General features: G+C 40.7%; 2 protein-coding genes across 5 annotated transcripts in view; one reads left to right on the top strand and one right to left on the bottom strand.

Moving 5' to 3' along the window:
- Positions 1–12,828, top strand: part of FEZ2 (fasciculation and elongation protein zeta 2) — a 44,692-nt gene extending 31,864 nt beyond the window's left edge. The window contains exons 5-9 of one of the 3 annotated variants that reach the window (XM_021718104.1): positions 3,844–3,924; positions 6,427–6,502; positions 9,448–9,513; positions 10,683–10,711; positions 11,888–12,828. In XM_021718104.1, the coding sequence (XP_021573779.1) occupies positions 3,844–3,924; positions 6,427–6,502; positions 9,448–9,513; positions 10,683–10,693 (234 nt within the window). In that variant the 3' untranslated portion in view covers positions 10,694–10,711; positions 11,888–12,828. The remainder of the gene's footprint in view (positions 1–3,843; positions 3,925–6,426; positions 6,503–9,447; positions 9,514–10,682; positions 10,712–11,887) is intronic. The other 2 variants (XM_021718105.1, XM_021718106.1) reach the window with 2 other exon arrangements.
- A 1,115-nt stretch (positions 12,829–13,943) lies between these two features.
- The window catches only part of CRIM1 (cysteine rich transmembrane BMP regulator 1), a 209,302-nt gene continuing 204,885 nt past the window's right edge, over positions 13,944–18,360 (bottom strand). For both annotated transcript variants that reach the window (XM_021718099.1, XM_021718100.1), the window contains one exon: positions 13,944–16,485. In XM_021718099.1, the coding sequence (XP_021573774.1) occupies positions 16,309–16,485 (177 nt within the window). In that variant the 3' untranslated portion in view covers positions 13,944–16,308. The remainder of the gene's footprint in view (positions 16,486–18,360) is intronic.

The raw sequence follows: 18,360 nt of genomic DNA, 5'->3' as shown, positions 1-18,360 counted from the left end.
AACTCGTTCATATATGGGACACTTACTGTACTTGGAATAGTATCTGGCTCGGAATCTCTTTTTGCAAGGGTGAGTTAATGAATCAGAGAGAGAAGACAATGCTGAAGAAAGAACAGTTTTTATTGTGTGTGTGTTTTGGTGGGAAGAGGAGGAGGAATTCAATTTTGGATATGTTGAGGTTTAGAAATAAAGATCAGAATACAGACATGTCCAGGAGGCCTTGAAACATCCAATAGGTACTGATGTCCACTTGGCCAGTCAACATACAAGTCTGAAGCCCAAGAGGGAAATGACGATAAAGATGGCTCGCATTTACTGAGCCTTCCTGTGTGCCAATCTCTGTTCCAAGCATTTTATGGAGTTGTTGATTTAGGGCGGCACAAGTTGAAAATATTGAGGGCTAAGGCCCAGAGAATGTGCGTGAGGAAAAAAATCGGAACAAGATCCTGCTGGATGCCAGTGTATGAAGGATAAGTGAAGAAAGAGCACAGCATCCTGGGGACCCTGGCTTCCTAGGGTTGAGTGAAGTCAGTGGTGCGTCTCTGAAGAAGCAGCCAGAGAACTGGGGAGGTCTGGAAAGTGTGGTGTCTCAGTACCCAGGGAAGGACTCCAGGGAACAGGGCTTCTGGGTGACCCAGTGGCTGTGGACTTGCTGTCAAAGAAATGATGTTGGGAAGAGCTATTTCAGGAAACCCTGTGGGACCGAGATGGGTTGATGGTTTGTGAATTTAAAGTTGCTGCTGGGAAGGAGCTGCTAGAGACAGAGGATCCAAAAATGCAGTGAAGGGAGAAACTGTTACTGTGTGAGTCTGGGGTGGGCGGCTACCAGAGAGGCGGCCACCAGAGCATGCGGTGGGGGACCGTTCCCAGGCATGTCTTTCAGTTTGTTTCCTTGTTTCCTCTGTAGAACCTTCTGATTTTCTTGTTCTGTGATATTCCAGTGGAATAAGAGGCAGTGGAAGCTCCCAGCCTGCCATGTTGCCTCCCTGGGTCACCAGCGAGCGTTCTGGATGCAGGGGGCCTTGCTGGTTGCTGCTACAGACTCAGCAGCTATCAGCAGCCAGGGAAGGGAAGGGCTTCTTCAGAGAGTTTTTGAACTTCTTTCACTAGCATCTGCTGTTAGTTTTGTGTTTTTGCAAGTGACCCGGGCCTTCCCTGGTTGCATTTTCACTTATGTCCACTACGCCTAGAATTCAGGTTGCCTGGAATCCATCTTTCACAAGCAGTCAGGCTAATCAGTAGTAGAAATGCATGTCCACAACTGCACATTTCACTGGGAAAACCGAAATGATGTATGTATCTTATGAATTTCAAACTTAGCATCACTTTTTTTTTTCCCCCAGTGACATTAGGTTTCCAATAAGGAAAATTAAGCTGGCATTTTGGGAATGCACTGCCCAAATATAAGTGTATTTTAGTTTCCTGATGTCTAGACTCTAAAACTTTTCATCTTGTTTGAGACTTTATGAATTTATACCTCGTTTTAATATGCCCATAGATAATGCAGCCAAGTAATACCGACTGAGTACTTAAAAACAAGTAGTTTTCTCTTTGTTGTGTTTGAAAGGAAATACCGTATATTTGCTAGAAAGGATTTTTTAAAAAAATGAACTGACTTGGTTATATGAAAATAGTTTCCCATAATTTTTATTGTAAACTCTGGAGCCTAAGATGTTATCTCTTTTGATATCTGTTTTAAAAATGTGAACGAATTATGAGCATGGGAAAAATATACAAAGATAGTTATCTGCAGGTTTTTCTTTTAAAAGTAGCCTCCTCCGTCATTAGTAATGGTTATGCCCCAAGAGAAGTAAAGAATGGCTGTTGAAGTGTCTGGACTAGACATTTGATTTTTGCTAAAACAAAACTGGCTTGCAAATCTGGGAAAGACTGTAGTGGGAAGATGGATGGTTTAGGAGGAGAGGCCTATTTGTATGAGCTGCTACAAGATGGTAAAATTTGGTAATAGATTTCCAGTAAATTCGCAGAGTTATGTGACTGCTAAAGAGACACACAGTTAACTTCTCCAAGGACTAGATCTTTTGGTGTTTCTTAGCAATTTATTGTCAGGACTTCTGTACATTCTTAAAATTTATTGAGGACTCCCAAAAGTTTTAGTTTTATATAGGTTGTATCTGTCAATATTTACTGTATTAGAAATTAAAGCTGATAAGACTTAAAAATATTAATTCATTGAACATACCGATCATAGATTTATCAATTCTTATATAAATAGTGTATTTTAGTGAAAAATAATTGTATTTTAAAAATTAGTGAGAAAAATGTTATCACACATTTTAATCAATCTTACTAATATTTAGCTTAATTGAAGACAGCTCGATTTTCAAATCTGCTTCTGTATCAAAGTTGTCCTTTGGAATATTTCACTCTAAATCAGAGGAAATGAGCGTAAAAAGACAAATTATTCCACACTTTGGAAGGCTGAGGTGAGAGGATTGCCTGAGCCCACAGGTTCGAGAACAGCCTGGGCATGTTGGTGAGATCTTATCTCTACAATAAATCAAAAAATTAGCCAGGTGTGGTAGCGCACACCTGTAGTTCTGGCTACTTGGAAGGCAGAGGCAGAAGGATCACCGGAGGTCAGCAGGTTGATGCTGGGGTGGCTGTGAGCATGCTACTCCACTCCAGCCTGGGTGACCGAGTGAGACTCCAACTCAAAAAAAAAAAAAAAAAGACAAGTAACATCTTAGTAATATTAAGAAGTTAAGAAGATACTTTGAGGATTTCAGGCACCCCCTGAGGGGTGTCCTTGGACCACTCTTTGAGAACCACTGGACTAAACTATACATTTCTTGAGGGCAGAGACTACTGCCTTGGTTTCCTTTCTTCTACTTCTTGTGGCCTGGTAAGAAATTCTTTATGTTGACTCCTGAAATGTGTTTACTGATTTAAATGCCCCCTATAAAATCTCAGGGAAAGGAACCAGCCACTGAATCAGGTCTCAACTTCCTTTTCATGATGTCTTTCCCTCAATTAGTCATGCTGTAAGACTCCGTCTCACTCTTTTGACTCAGCCGCCATGAAGGTGCCACCGGACGCTTTTCACCGTGCCTGTTGACATTGTAGACAGGTTACAAATCAAGATAAGTAGCTCAGGAAAAAACGTTCCCTTTTCAGTACAAAGAATTCTAGGAAGTCTTGGAGGTTGCTGGGAGAAAGAAGTGAGAATTGTTTCCTAGAAACGGAGTGGAAAAGTCTGCAGAAGTTTCTGGGGGCCTAGCTGGCAAATGGGATCAACTCTGCACTCCAGGAATCGTATGCCGTCTTCCAATTCGCATTTTCTCTACCAAGGCGATGATGGCAGGCGGCCTGGAGAGTGAGTGGGAAGCAACTCTCAGCTCTCCAAGGAGCAGCGTCTTCATTTGCTAAATGTTATGTTCATGTTCTCTAAACTGATAGTAGAATTATACCCACTTAGGCTGAAAGTATGCATACTGTTCATGTGAAGTTTTCAGACTTTTGATAAAATGTATGTAAATAATCAGAAGGTATCTTAAAAATGACAAGGTAAATTGTGTCTAGAACAAATACGTATACAACTTATAGTGTTTATGTTGGAACGAACATATTTATCAGCTAGTCGGGAAGAATCTTCATGAATGCAGTAGCATTAAAGCAGTTGCCTTGGCATTTGACTTACAAAGAATTGGGAGCAAAATCACTTTTAAAACAGCATGGTTTTGACTGCTTTGTCTGGATGAGTAGGGCATTTTCTAACTGCTTGCCTCTCGGGCACATAAGTCACCATGGTACATTCTTACTAATAGTCTTTGAACTTCTTTCTCTGTCCTTTTCTTCCGGGCCGTATGTCGCTGCCTTTAGCGCTTCAGCATGGAAGGGATCTCCCATGTCATTCAGAATGGGCTCCGCCACACCTTTGGAAATTCAGGTGGAGAGAAACAGGTGCTCGGTTATCCTTATTTTCCTCATTCTCTGCTTGTTTGTTTTCTGTGTAAGTGAAGATCCTGAAGGCTGGCAACTTGACTAATTTACTAAGACCATTGCTTAAAAGAGAGAAATGACAGTTCATTATATTTTCAGTCTTGCTAATAATAAGCAGAATTTCCCTCTGGGGAAAAAGCATTTTTCAAATTGGACAATAGACTAAATGCATTCTTAAGATGTGTTTTAGAGCTTCATTTCTCACTCTTGCCTTTAAACAAATAGATATTAACATATTGACATACTATATTGCATGTATAGAAAAATCTGATTGTGAAAATAACTAGAACATGCTACTCTAATTCTAAAAGTCTAAGAAATAAGACCTTGCTTTTAGGGGAAGAAGGCCAGATGTTGGTATGTTTGAGACTAAAGTTCAAGGTAAAAAATTTGTATAATGTATATCTTATCTTCTTTAATGAAATTTATGTGTTTTAAAGGAATATTATGTAGTCAGACAACTGAGTTATCTGCCAGATGAGGCATTAATTATGCAAAATCATATATAAATATACTATAGCTAATTGTCTAGCCATTTGCTTTTTTAACTTACATTTTTGTATACTGCTTTAAGGAACACCACGAACATGGGAAGCACCTCTACAGATGTAATGAGTGTGCTTCAAATGACCTTTCAACATTTGAAATTTTCACTTTAGAAAAGAAAGCTCTTTAAGTTACTTCTTAAGTGAAGATTAAGAAGGTGCAGAATGTGGCTTGTAGGCAGTTGGTCAAAAGAATACCTAGAGCTTTCACCGAAGCGAGTTGTGAATTTCTCTGGAAGGGAAATCATTGCTATGGAGGACGGAGGTTCACACTGACATTTGCAGCTCCATGAAGGCATGGTTGGGTTTCTGTTGTTTTTCTGGTGCCTCTCACCTCTCTCAACCCACAAGAAGGCAAGATAACTTCCAAAATGACCTGACACATGGGAGCTGGACAGGGAGGCCTGGAAGTGCGCCAGATAGCCTGTGTGCCAAAGTGTGGCTTCCTGATGCTTCTCCAAGTTGCCTGGCGCATGCGCTATGAGGGAAGCCCCAGGAGGGCATGTTTCTGGCTTTTGCTGGTGTTCTTTCCAAAGAAACATTCAGTGATACAAGTGAGCATTGCCCTGGAGAAGTCCACATTAAAAGAATGGTGGAACACTAAGTTTCTTAAAGATTGAACGATTCGGTTTGACTACTGTTCTGGACTTAGGGATCCAGTTATTGTTAAGCAACTTTCTTTATCTTGCTTTTCAATTATGGGTGAGATAAGACCACTCAGTGAGGATTAGCAAGAGAGCTAAGATTTAGGGGCTGAAGAGATTCCAAGCAGAAGCCGCTAGCTTTCTCCATGAACTGAAATGCCTTGAACTATACATATAGATGGGGTGGTCAAAATAAGAGAATCTGGACAGTCATCTGCAGGTTATGCTTTCATGGGGGATAGTTATGAGACATAGCTCTGTTACTTGGGAACCTTTAGAGGTCTTTTTTTTTTTTTTTTTTAAGTCAGAATCTCACTCTGTCACTCAGGCTAGGGTGCAGTGGCACGTTCACCACCACCACAGCCTTGACCTGCTGGGCTCCGGCGATCCTTCTGCCTCAGCCTTCCAAGTAGGTGGAACGACAGGCATGCGCTACCACGCCCAGCTAATTTTTTGATTTATTGTAGAGACAAGGTCTTGCCAAGTTGCCCAGGCTGGTCTCGAACTCCTGGGGTCAGGCAGTCCTCTTGCCTCGGCCTCCCGAAGTGCTGGGATTACAGTGAACTAGGCAGTTTGGCTCCATTTCAGACATTGCTTTTGTTATTTATTTTCCCTTAGGCCAGTCTTTTTACTTTTCTCTCCTCTTTTAATACCTAAAAAACATTTTAAACTACTTACACAATAATTTCAAATAATAGGAATAATACATTTCTAAAATTATTTGAGTCTATGTTTGTTAGCTTCTGGAAGCTAGCTAGCATGTGTTTTTTACAGTTTTTGTTGACCATAAAGTTGATGTTGTCCATTTTGTTCAAACAGAATAAAAATGGTCTGAACTAGAATGATTTGGCTGTTGGAAATTATGTTGTTGTGCAGAACTATTAAGACTCTGTTTTTAGTTTAAATTACTGTTTTTAAAGTGTGTTGAAAAATATGTAAGGAGAATGATAGATAAGACTTTAAACATGAACAAATTGAGTTAATCATCCTCAGGCCTTGTTCCGTGAAATTGTCAATAACCGAAATGCAAAACAGCGGTGATTTATGTGGACACTAGGTTTGCCTGAAACAAATAGAGGTGGGCAAAGAAATGGGCTCTGGCCAGAGTAGCAGGATACATCCTTCACTCCCATATGCACCTGTGCTTTCATTGCTAAAGTTGCTTCTGTGTCATGTTCTAAGACAGACTTTCTAGTAATTGTCACTTTTTTTTCTTTGCAGATAAAGTAATTCAGATTTAAGTAAATTGTTTTTTTTTTTTTTTAATTTGGCAGTATTTGACAACAGTCATTCCTTACGAGAAAAAAAACGGAGCACCATCTGTTGAAGATCTTCAAATATTAACAAAAAGTAAGCAAAGACAAAGTTAAATGTTATGTGATTTACTTTTGCTGATTCTTAAACACCTGATTTCAGTTGGCTGATTTTGTTGATGTTTTGTTTTGTCAAGTTAGGATCATAAATGATGGATGCCATAATTTATTCTTAGGAAAATGAAACAAAAAATGGCGGTGACATCAAATACAACACCTACTCCGGTGTTGATTTGTATTTCTTTTGTTTGTTGTTCTTACCTTTTGAAATATTTATGAGCAAAAATTTTGGGAAAAAATATAACTCAGGTCTCTGTCATCTCTTGTATGTTTAAGACATATCTATGTATCAATAAATAAAATACTTTATGGATCTTATATATCCATGACTGTCAGTAACTGAATTGGAAAGAGGTAGGGTGAACACTGACATTTCTTATAAATATAGAACCCAAGGTAGTGGTTATAGTTGAACTTACACTGCTAGTAATGTTTGCAGAACATGCATTCCTTCAGCAGTATCTAGTAAAGGCCTGTTCGTGCCAGCTGTGTTCTAGGCACTTGGGATACTTTAGTGAACAAAACAATTGAAGATGCTCTGTTTCAAGGGTCTGCATTGGAAAAAAATTGTTATGATTTCACTATACTAATGTTGAATATCTCTTGTGATGGCCATCAGTGAGCCCTGATTTTGGGTTTTCTTCCTGTTATTTTCGGGACTATCCTTGGAAGTCACTTATCCTCTCTTGCTTGCATTGAAAACCCAGGGTAAAAAATATTGGCTCTGTTTATCTCATAGTAAGTCAATTAACATATGCATGATTTGGTCTATGTTACTGTCAATCAGCTTGTTTTCCTTGCCCTTGAAATGGAAGGATTGGACTTGCAGATCTATTAGGTTTTTATTGCTAATTGGTGGGAGCCACATAAAAGAGCAGGACAAAGATTTTTAAAAAAATAATTACTACTGTTATTATTATTATTTTGAGTCAAGGTCTCACTCTGTCGCCCAGGCTGGTGTGCAGTGGCAGGATCACAGACTCGATCTCCTAGGCTCAAGTGATCTTTCCACCTCAGCCTCCCGAGTAACTGGGCCTACAGGCATGTACCACCATGCCTGGGTAATTTTTGGATTTTTTTTGTAGAGATGAGGTTCTGCTGTGTTGCCCAGGCCGGTCCTCTAGACTCAAGTGATCCTCCTGCCTCAGCCTCCCAAAGTTCTAGGATTACAAACGTGAGCCACCGGACCTGGCCTAAGGATGTGTATTGATGATGATGTTAATTTTGGAAATTCAGGACTTGGAGGAATAGATCGGGGAAGCCTGCGAGGGAAGAAGAATTTTATCTAGTAGTTCTTGCCTGCCAACCTGGAGCTTTTATTCTTTCCTTTGGTGAATGATACTTAAAGAACATTTTATATTTAAATATGAATAAATCAAGTGATGCCAGTTAGTTTGAAATAAATAATCAAGAGATTAAGTGGGTGACCAGCCCTCTAATTTTCAGGAAGAAGTCATGAAGTTAAGAGTGTCCAACATCACACAGGGGAATGGTTAATTATAGGGCCGGGTCTCCCAATTCCCAAGCAACTGTACTTTTAATAATGCCGGCTTTTGATAGGTGATTTTATGCAGAATTTTATCTAAAACATGATTGGAAGCGGAATACTGAACATAGTATCCCTCTAGAGAAGGGAACATAAATATTGCTCACAGTCACAGAAATGACTGGCTGACCTCAGCTTCTCAGACCAGGAGAGGCACTTACTTGGACAAACTAGTCATAGAAGTTCCGTCATCAAGATGTCTTCATAGATTGACGCGGTTTGGAATCTTTGGGTTCAAAGATGCTTTTCCTTTCAAATAATTGCCCTGTGAAGACAGTCACAGTGTTGATATATGTGCAGTCTTCCTTGTAAAAGCTGTTAGTAGGGTTTTTGGTACAATAATAATAGTAATAAGAATTTTAATAATATCAGTAGTGTTAGTTATGACTAATACTTACATGGCATGTTCCATGTGCTAGACCCTGGTGTAAGACCTTTGTATCTGAATGAGTGGCTTAATCCTCATAGCAAGTCTTGAAGATAGATCTAATTATTATTCTCATTTCTTAGAAGAACTTGGTGCAAGAGTGGCTTAGTAACTTGCTCAGCATCACACAGTTAGGAAGTGGCTAAGTCAGGGTTTAAATCCAGGAAGACTGACTTGACAGTTACAGTGCATTGCCTTGTCTTAAGTCTAGGGACAACAATGAGATTTTCACCAGGATTCTCTGGAGAAAGCTTGAGTCGACACTCACTATTAAAGTACAAGATCTGCTTGTGAGTTTTATCTCTATCTGGATGGTCTAGATAAAAAAAAAATTAAAAGCATTATACTAAATGACTTCTTTTTTTTTCCTATTTGGTCTTTAGTTAGATGATAAAATTGTCAAAGATTTCCTTTAGGATGCGACCGGATCTCCCAGGTTCCTCCAGGTGTAGAGAGCCTGGGGCTGCTTCCAGGACATCTGTTTTTCATTTTAGTCTTTTCTTTAAAAGTTTCCAAGAAGTCTGACAGGTGTGCTCCTGGGTGGGTATAACTGACTGTTCACTGACCTCAGAGTTTCTCCAGCTTGCTAGATCTGCCACACTGAGCTCTCCTGCTACACAGAGTTCATTCACTGAGGTGCACATTACAGCCACCCACTTTTCATATTTATGGTGATAAACAACCTGATTCCTCTTTCCTGCCTCCATTGATTGGAGATTTTAAACCAGGCAGATAACTGTCAGGTAGGTGGGATAGTCTTACCTAATTAAGGACTTACTCAACTAAATTCTAGGGGTATTCCCGTATCAGGGAAATCAGCTACAATTTGCACGCATCAGTTATATCATCTAATTAAGAAAGAATAAGGCTGCAGTGATTGAAATGAAATATTATTTTTGATCTGAATTTTTAGCTGTTGTCTTTTTTCCTTTTCTCTTTTGTTTTACAGTTCTTTGTGCCATGAAGGAGGACAGTGAAAAAGTTCCGAGCTTGTTAACTGATTATATACTGAAAGGTGAGTTTTGTAATGGCATGCGTGCAATGACTGGGAAGTTTCGATTAGTCAGTAAGTGCTTCATCTTCTTATAATAGGTTAAAAACTAACTTCCAGATACACAGCTCTTATTATTCCTATTGTGCAGCGTGGGAATAGAGATACGACTGACTGCTACCAATTTTATAAATTACAGTCATGCAAAATTTAACTTATATTTGCAGTCCTGGGCTGGAAATAATTTCCACAGCTAAATTCTAAGCATCGAGGAGGGCTGTAGAGGAACATTGGTAAAACCATGCCATAATTATGGGTGTTGGGTGTCAGCACATTGACACTGGGAGATTGGGGAAAGGTGGTCTCTGTCATCTCGGGGACAGTGGGCAAGGAAGAAGGAAAGATTGATGGTGGGAATAGATGAAGAAAGGAACAGTCGCATCTGTGAAGTGTCAAAGTGAACACAGAAGGGACTGGTTTAAGGAACGGGGAGCGGTTGCGGCGGCGGGGGGGGGGGGGGGGAGAATAAAAAGAGCAGACTTTCATAAACCCAAGACAGTGAGAAAGCAGCTGTAAATCTTAGGCATGAGATCAACACCACGCAGGATGAGATTATTGAGGAGTCAAAAGGTGGGTGTTTGAGTTGTTTACTTTGCTGAAGAAGGCAAAATTTGCATGATAAAGAGGGGACCGAAGAACTTACTGTATTACAGGCAAAATGAAGACTTTTCAGTGCAATTGTTTTTTAAAAGAAGCAGTTAGTTTTGCAGGCACCAGGTTTTTGAATCACTGCAAAATGTATCTTTTGTTGTCTGGTCACATTTTGAGAGCAGTCTGCAAGTAACATTTTTTTCTTTGGGTTTCTCTCTTCTCCATTAGCGTTAGCCCAGCAAACACAAGGATGGTTAGGATTTCTGAGACATTAGATGTCTCTGATGGGACTTTTCTCAGCTGTAGCTGAATAAAGGGGAGCCTCAGTTGTACACAAGGGCCCTCAAAGTGAATAAGTATCACATGTAAGAGATTTGATGCAGGTTTAAGGACATGAGCCGGCTGCTAGTGAGTTAACCCTGGGTGAATTGACATTGTTTTTTAACCAGCTGTTTTTCTGATGCAGGGCTTTTTCTCCCTGTTAAATTCTGAATTTTTTTCTTTAATACCTGACATCTCTGTTTGCTTTTGTGTTGTGCTAGCATTGGTATGAGAGCTGGATTGTTCTGAGGTTTGTTCTTTTAGATGTGAAACAGGAATGAGACGAACACAAAGAACATGTCTTCACTTTAACTAGTGGGTCCCTGGGGCAGTGCCATGGGGGCTGGAGAGAGAATGGACTTCTGAAGCCTTCTCTAGCTTAGAAGGATGATATGGCCCAAGGGAGAGTGTTCTAGGGGCAAAACCTAGGACTGTAACTGTGACCCCACCTACCCTGCATGCCTCAGGGAAGTACCCATCTCATTCTGCTCTCCTGTGGCTCCTGTTCCTAAGTCACCTTGTCCCTACTGCTCTGCTTCCCATGGGCTGTGTGTTTGCATGTATTGTGGTTCTTGTCTTGGCTTTGTGTCGTGGGGGCTGGGTGGAAAAGAAGTCAGGACTCAGACTACATCAGAGACTCTGGAGTCCCAACAGACAGAGGGCGTGTGACACGGAGGTATCCAAGTGTGTGGGAAGGTGCTAGTGTGGGGTCACTGAAAATGCTCTTTTCCACCCAGCCTGAAAATTTGTTGACTGTTCATCTCCCTTGGGGACCAGTAATAGGACACGTTGCCTGGGAGGGAGGAATTGCTCAAGAGGAGAGCTCTCCTTCCTCCTTGTTGGCTGGACTCTATCACTGTTTTAACACAGAGTGTGGCTTGGCTTCCTAAGGGTGCCACCTTAGTTTTAATGCAAAGGTCAGAAGTGAAAGACCGTAGAAAGGGCCTCATTTGGGTGGACAGAGACAGGATGGCACCATACGGGCTTTTCTTGCGTAAGGATCCTGCCCCAGCCTGCGGCCACTGCTGCCCCAACAGTTCAGCCTGCTGCTGCCCGCCGATCTCAGATGGGAGTGAAATGTGTGCAGGGACTCACATCCTTCTTTGACTTCACCAGGGAGCCTGTTTGCTGTGCCACAAGCCTCATAGCAGAGGGCTGATGTTAGGGGCATCTGTCGCCAAGGGGTACCCCAAGGACATGGCTTTTTGGTGTCTCATTTCTGGGAAATTCTCATAAATGTGTCTTGAGAGAACTTATCCTTGTTGGGTGTAGCCTTTTAAAACCTTTTTTAAAAACTTGCTACTATAGCTCCTTGCATCACTATCCTTATTACTCAATGGTGTTTTTTATATACATGTAAGATGTATATAGTGTGTGTGTACAAAAACTGCCTTTTGCCCTAACAGCTTGCTCTCTCATCCTCCAGTTCTGTGTCCTACATAGAGCAGCAACCCTTCAGGAGCGGCGTTACCTTCCATGGACTCCAAGCTAGATTTCCCACAGCGTCACTCTGAAAGCCAGTGACCATGACCTTCTTGCTATTGGAAACTCAGCACACTTGAACTTGGGTTTGTGATTCAGTATTAATAGATCATGACTTCACTAATTCTTTATATTATAGAACCAAGAGAAACATGGGCACTATTCTGAATTCTAGAGATGGCTTTTGTTAAATCTACTAATAATCATGAACTGTTCTCTCAGTAGAGCAAAGGAGCATATTAACTGTGCATGTGAAGTATTTTTCATGAACTGATGGTATGCCCGCTTGTTTTTATGGCTTTCTACACCTCAACTGCACTGAAGACCTAGATTAAATAAAGCATTGGGAGATTTGTATTATAAGTTAAATGATGGCAGGGGCCAGCACTGATTTTTATGCACGAACTTTGTATTACCTACCAGTATTGTCCAGAGATGGAAACCTAACAGTCTGAGCCTGTTCTTGAAGAAGCAAGACCAGAATATGCATTACTTTGGCTTAATACTTAGTGAACATGGAAACCGTTAGTGATGACCGATTTGATAGCTTGCTGCTTGTTTCACCATTGTTCCAATGTTAAGCGTAAGTTACCATCCACTTTCAGAATCTCGTGTTAACTTTAGATGTTTGAACGTTCTGCTTCATGTGTCTGTAAATAATTGTGCTTCACAAGTTTGTGTTCTCTAAGGTGCTTAGGAAAGCATGTGCTGCAGAACTGCCCATTTCCAGTATTGTGTTTCTTATATTTTATTCATGCCTGTGTATTTTTCTAATGTACGAATTCTAGAAACAGCTACTCATGGATTCATTACGAGTCCTGAGCACTTTTGCTGGTTCCAATCAAGTCAGTGGCATTTAATAAATTAAAAAAAAAGGAAAAAGTAGCATGTGCTTGTGAGCCTTATTCTGGGGTGTTAATTCCATGTGGAATCCATCCCTCCACTGAGCTGTGAAACCCTGGCTACCCCATGATGCCAAGCAGGGGAGATAAGGACTTGTCCAGACTGTGCTGAGCTCTGTGGGAGGACAGACGTCCTGCTCCTTTTCTGGGGCTGAGACATTCCAAACAGCTACGCAGCTCCCTCCCTGAGATGGCCTGACTAGTGTATGGGTCCTGCTCCTAGGGGACTTTTTTATTTCCATGTTAGCCTGTGTGAACATTTGGGGCCATGTGGGTTCTTCACTCTACCCTAATGGAGACACCATGACTGCAAAAGCAGGAGCTCCGTTGAAGTTTGGCGTCTGCTTGGCGTTTTAGCCATTATCCGGGGGGATGGGAGACTTGGGCTGGTTTCCTTGTCTGATGTCCTATATGGAACGTATCTGCCCCCTCCCCATGATTGGTGAGGATGCACACTTAATAATTCATAATTTAATTTGATCTGAATCTGTAAAAGTTATGCCTTGTCTGAAGAAATAAAACTTTAAAGGGTATATAACACAGAAAAAGTCCTGGGGGGCTATTTTCCTTGAGATTCAACAATGGTCTGTGTATAGTTCATTCTTAAGTAGATGTTTCTGAAGTGTATGAGAATGGACCTCTTTTTTCCCTATCATCTCAGCCCCCTGTTGTCAGGCTTCCCTGATTTTGCTTGGGGAGCTCTTTCTTCCTCAGCAGGAAAGCCACTTCAGGCTTTTCCCACATGGCCCTTGGTGTCTATACTACCGACCAGCGCATCTGACTGATGGCAAGTAGGGTTTCTTTGTTTCCCAAAAACGGGATCCCCACGCCACGTACTCTGGGCCCTTTTTGTTTTCTGCAAGGGTTCCTTGGGGAAGACTTGTCTACTGAAGAAGTATGGCTCCGAGTAACACCAGAAGGGCCTGGACCGACAATCGTAAAAGGACAGTTCGTCTTCCTGATCCCTGAGACAGAATCCTGTTGAAAGTTACATTGTAGGATGTGGACTCCCAGTGTTTCCTTGCTGCCATGACCTACGTGGCAGAAAACCCCCTGACAGCTCGTCTGTGTTTTGAAGAAAACAAAATCAAACCGTAGAACTCCGGTGCACTTCAAGTGCCATATATCTATTTTATTCTTCAGGAAATTATATTTGTTTTTCTTTTACAAGAGCACAACAGGAACCAAAGTAAAAGAGTAATAGATACAGCACTCAGGATAAATCATATCTTTAAAATAATAATAAAAAAATTTACACCTTGTCCTATATCCTGTTAGTATTTTCATAATATGGCCATGATTGAAAAAACAAAAAGCAAGCATTTACAATTTTTTTTTTTTTTTGATAAAGACTTTTTATGCCAGGAATGGATTAATTGTCAACAAAATTTATACTAATCAGGCTGATGTCAATCTATTTTGGTAACACCATATCATTAACAAATTTATTTTGGAAATAAAAATATTGCCCCTTGATAATAAATCTTTTTTTTCTTTGATGCAAACAGCTAGAACACCTTTTTCTTTTTCTTGTTTGATATTCTAAGACAAAAAAAAAATGGTTAATCTTCAGATTAATAAATTAGGTCATTATAATAATAAATTAATTTTTTTTAAAGTTCAGCAACCTCTGTCCAAGTATTTACAACAATACTTGAAAGTTCCTTTACAAAACAGAACACATTTTCTTTTCACATTAAGCATACTGGGTATCTGTGTCTTTCACAACAAGCATTTTTAAAAGAAAAAAAAATCAATGCACAAATGGGTAATTAGTATAAAAGTGCTAAGAGCTGTTTGAAAAGTTAACACTATAGTATACAGTCAGTTATATTTGAGGCAAACTACAACAAACTTCCAGCTTATTGTGGACAATATTCCAGTAGTTGTTTCAAACAGTTGTTTGAAAAAAAAAAAAAAAATCCAGGAGCTGATTAGTGATGCAGATAGAAACTGCCGTCAATGTCTCTGGCCAGTGAGCGAATTGAAAACCAACCCTCAGCAAATCCAAACGAGGGAGAAGATTTTAATAAAGGAATACCCTTCTCCATGGCAGGCGCGAAGCTGACTGCTCAAGGTATGCGTACACACACCCACACACACACAAAAGCACACGCTCACACTCGCACACGCTCATACTCACACGCATCTTTCCGATGAAACCAGGTGGGATGAGATTTTGTGTCATTCGAAAAATGTGTAAGTGATCAAAAGCATTGATATGGAATGTCTGTTTATCTGCCTTTGTTCTGGTTAAAATCTCATAAAAATACATTCAACAGGAAAACATAAATTGGATGTGTATATAATACATCTGCAAACATATATTATATACACATGCACACAAATACTTTTGTTTTTTGAAGCATAAGATAGTTACATAAATATTCCTATAATTGCTAACATTTAAAGAGGCATAATTTTTTTTGGAGCTTCAAAGGTGCTTGAATAATATACAATTAAAATGAAGTAGTTTCTATTTTGTAGAATCAGTATATAATAAGGAAAAATAATCCCCAAAGTCTTTTTTTTTAAAAAAGTTTCTTCTTAAGCTTAAGAGCTTCAACAAAAACCGTGAACACCCAACGCACAACAGAACAAGCAACAACACACAGTGGGGTGCAGTCCCTGGACACACCTGCTACTGCCCCCGCCCCTCCTTCCTGCCACGCTGCTGTGAGGAAAGGCTCCAGTGCTCACATCAAGAAATGACCTGGGTCTTGTGCATCTGCTGACTCTGCTAGGAACTCGCTGATTGGCTTGGAAGAAAACAAAAAAGCAGCAAAAAGTCTAACTGTATATATATCCTCAATAACCCGCTTGAGAGAGCTGGCACGACCGCCTCTCTCTGGCTTCCTCCCTGCCTACTGCAGCTGTGACTGTATAGAAAAGAAACTTGTGGCTTTAGACCTGGGATGGCTATCAAAAGGTTCTGGTGCGCTTGTCTGGCAGTTCTCAGGTGGCTGGGGCAGCTGGGTCGCAAGGCCTGTGCTGTTTCCTGTTCCTCCAGGCCTGCGCTTTGCAGCAACCAGTGTGGTCTTCAGAGCAACGAGGGGGAAAGAAAGATTCTCTGGGCCACTGAACTGCTTCTATCTTACTGGGTTTCTCCCCGAGCCAAGCTGACCAATTCATCTTCCCAACACCACCCTCCCACCCATTTCCCCAACCGAACTCACTGTCCCCACCCCCAAATATCTCTACAGCTATATTACAAGCAAATATATCTTAGCAACTTTAAAAACTTTGGTTCTAAGAAAACACTTGGTCAGTTATCTTGAGGAAAAGTGGGAATGCTTGTTCTGCACATTGCTGTTGACAGAGCCCATCCCGGTAAGTTCTTAGCGCTGTACAATCAAGTCACAATCCAATACAATCCACTAAGCAAGTGCACACACTCTAGTTTACTTTTAAGAGCAGATTTCGTCGTTTTCTGTCTTCGAGACTTCCCCCAAATTGCCTTTCTTCACACTGTCTGGTAGAAATTGTCTGCCTGTAGATGGTTCTGTTTTTGCATGCTGTAGAAGCCACTGAATCTTGCATCGGGTTCAGCAATTCTTAGCATCCTCTGGGAAGTGTCCACCTGGACTCTGGTTCCTTTCTTGCAGTCCACAGATACCAGCTGATTATTTAAGGAAGAAGGCTGTTGAAGAAGAGGAGAAACCAAAGAATGAGCTGCTTTACGCATCCCAGATGAACAGATATTTGGTACCTTATGCAAGTGAGATAACAGGTTCACCATTCATCTGCAGTCAGACTGTATGAGGGGTATAGCATCCTATTCTAGTGCCTGCTGTATTTTTGTAAGGGATGCTGACAAACTGTATTTAAAGGTGAAATGTCATGAAACTCTCAAATAGTGAGGTGAAGGAACTGGAAAAAAAAAGATTGGTGAAGTGACATTTTCAAATCCCTGAAGTATAAACTTGTGTGTGAGAGGGTTGAAGAATGAGTAGAAGTTATCAGGGTGGGCACTTTTTTTTTGGCTGGAGTCTCATTCTGTCGCCCAGGCTGGAATGCAGTAAGCATGCCCACGGCCACCGCAGCCTCAACCTGCTGGGCTCTGGCGATCCTTCTACCTCAGCCTTCCAAGTAGCTGGAACTACAGGTGCGTGCTACCATGCCCACCTTAAGATGGGCACATTTTAAAAACAAAGGAGGACTTCTGATCTTTCAGGCTGTATACTAGCTTGTGTATCAGCCCATGCACCTTCTGAGTGGGGCTCTTTCCTCAACTTTGTTTGGCATTGACTATGTCTCGGTTGGCACTGTGTCCTGACCCAGCATGTGCCCAGCATAGATGCTGTGCCCAGTGTGTATCTGTCGAAAGAAAATCAAGCTGGATAACCACCTGACAAGTTTTATCTGGAAGGATTAACTACATGGTGAATTGGGATTAAATAATTATTCAGGCTGTTTCCAATTCTGAAGGTTGTAGGATTAAAAAGGACCAACTAAATGCAAAAGTTAGAGCTGGAAAGAATGACCATTTATTTCCCTTAATTAATACAGTTCTTTTAGTCGAGGTCTCCCTGTGTCGCCCAGGTTGGAGTGCAGTGGAGCGATCATCAGGATTGTGGCTCACAGCAGCCTTGACCTCCTGGGCTCAGGCAGTCCTTCCACCTCAGCCTCCTGAGTAGCAATACAGTTCTTTCTTGCTTTTTAACCCTCTGCGCTTAGATGTCCTCTCTGAGGCAGCATCATAAATCTAGCAAACCACTCTGATGTCCCCTCTCAGGGGACATAAAGAGACTGCTGGTGATTATGCAGGACAAACTTACACAAGCGCACATTTAAAGAAAAACTTATGTCTTCTTGAAGTTTTCCATTCAAATTGCACAGAAAAGCAAAGAGATGAAAATACAGAGGGTGCCAAAAAAAATGTACACACATTTTAAGAAAGGAAAAACCTGTATTAAAATGGTAATACTCAATATATACCTATAACAGAAGATGAATACAAGTCACGTTTGACTTCTGCAATTACAAGAGGTGCTCAAAGTGGTTACCGGTCAGCGTCCATACGCTTTTGATTATGGAGAACTAAAAGTAATACATAGATAATATCTCTTAAAATGTGTATACTTTTTTTTTGGCACCCCTGGCACATACTGATATGATCAGTGGAGAAATGGTTTTCAGGAATCATGAGTGTGTCCTTCCACATCATCTTTGAACAACAGACTGGACGATCAATGATATATTATTAATGTGGGAGGAAGAAAATGAGACAATGTATGCTCAAATAGAAAAGCACATGGTGGAAGACATCCAACAAATTACCATTGCACATCATGTATCAGTGAACCTGCAATGCATGTCGGTGACTGTTTCACACGGTACCACTTGTTAGAAAAACAGATACAAAATTGTGATCTTTTTGGTCATAAATTCCTTATATCTAAAATTGCATTATAAGCCAAGTATCATTACAATAAAGTACTCGGTTCCAATGCTATACTATTTAATATGAAGCGATTAGTTTTTCACTATTTATAAAAAATACGGCTGAGTTGCT

This window comes from Carlito syrichta, unplaced genomic scaffold (genome assembly GCF_000164805.1).
Source record: "Carlito syrichta isolate Samal-C Ts95f unplaced genomic scaffold, Tarsius_syrichta-2.0.1 Scaffold311830, whole genome shotgun sequence".
NCBI classification, from domain to species: domain Eukaryota; kingdom Metazoa; phylum Chordata; class Mammalia; order Primates; family Tarsiidae; genus Carlito; species Carlito syrichta.
Note: the sequence above shows the minus strand (reverse complement) of the source record. Positions and strands in the feature narration are given on the sequence as shown.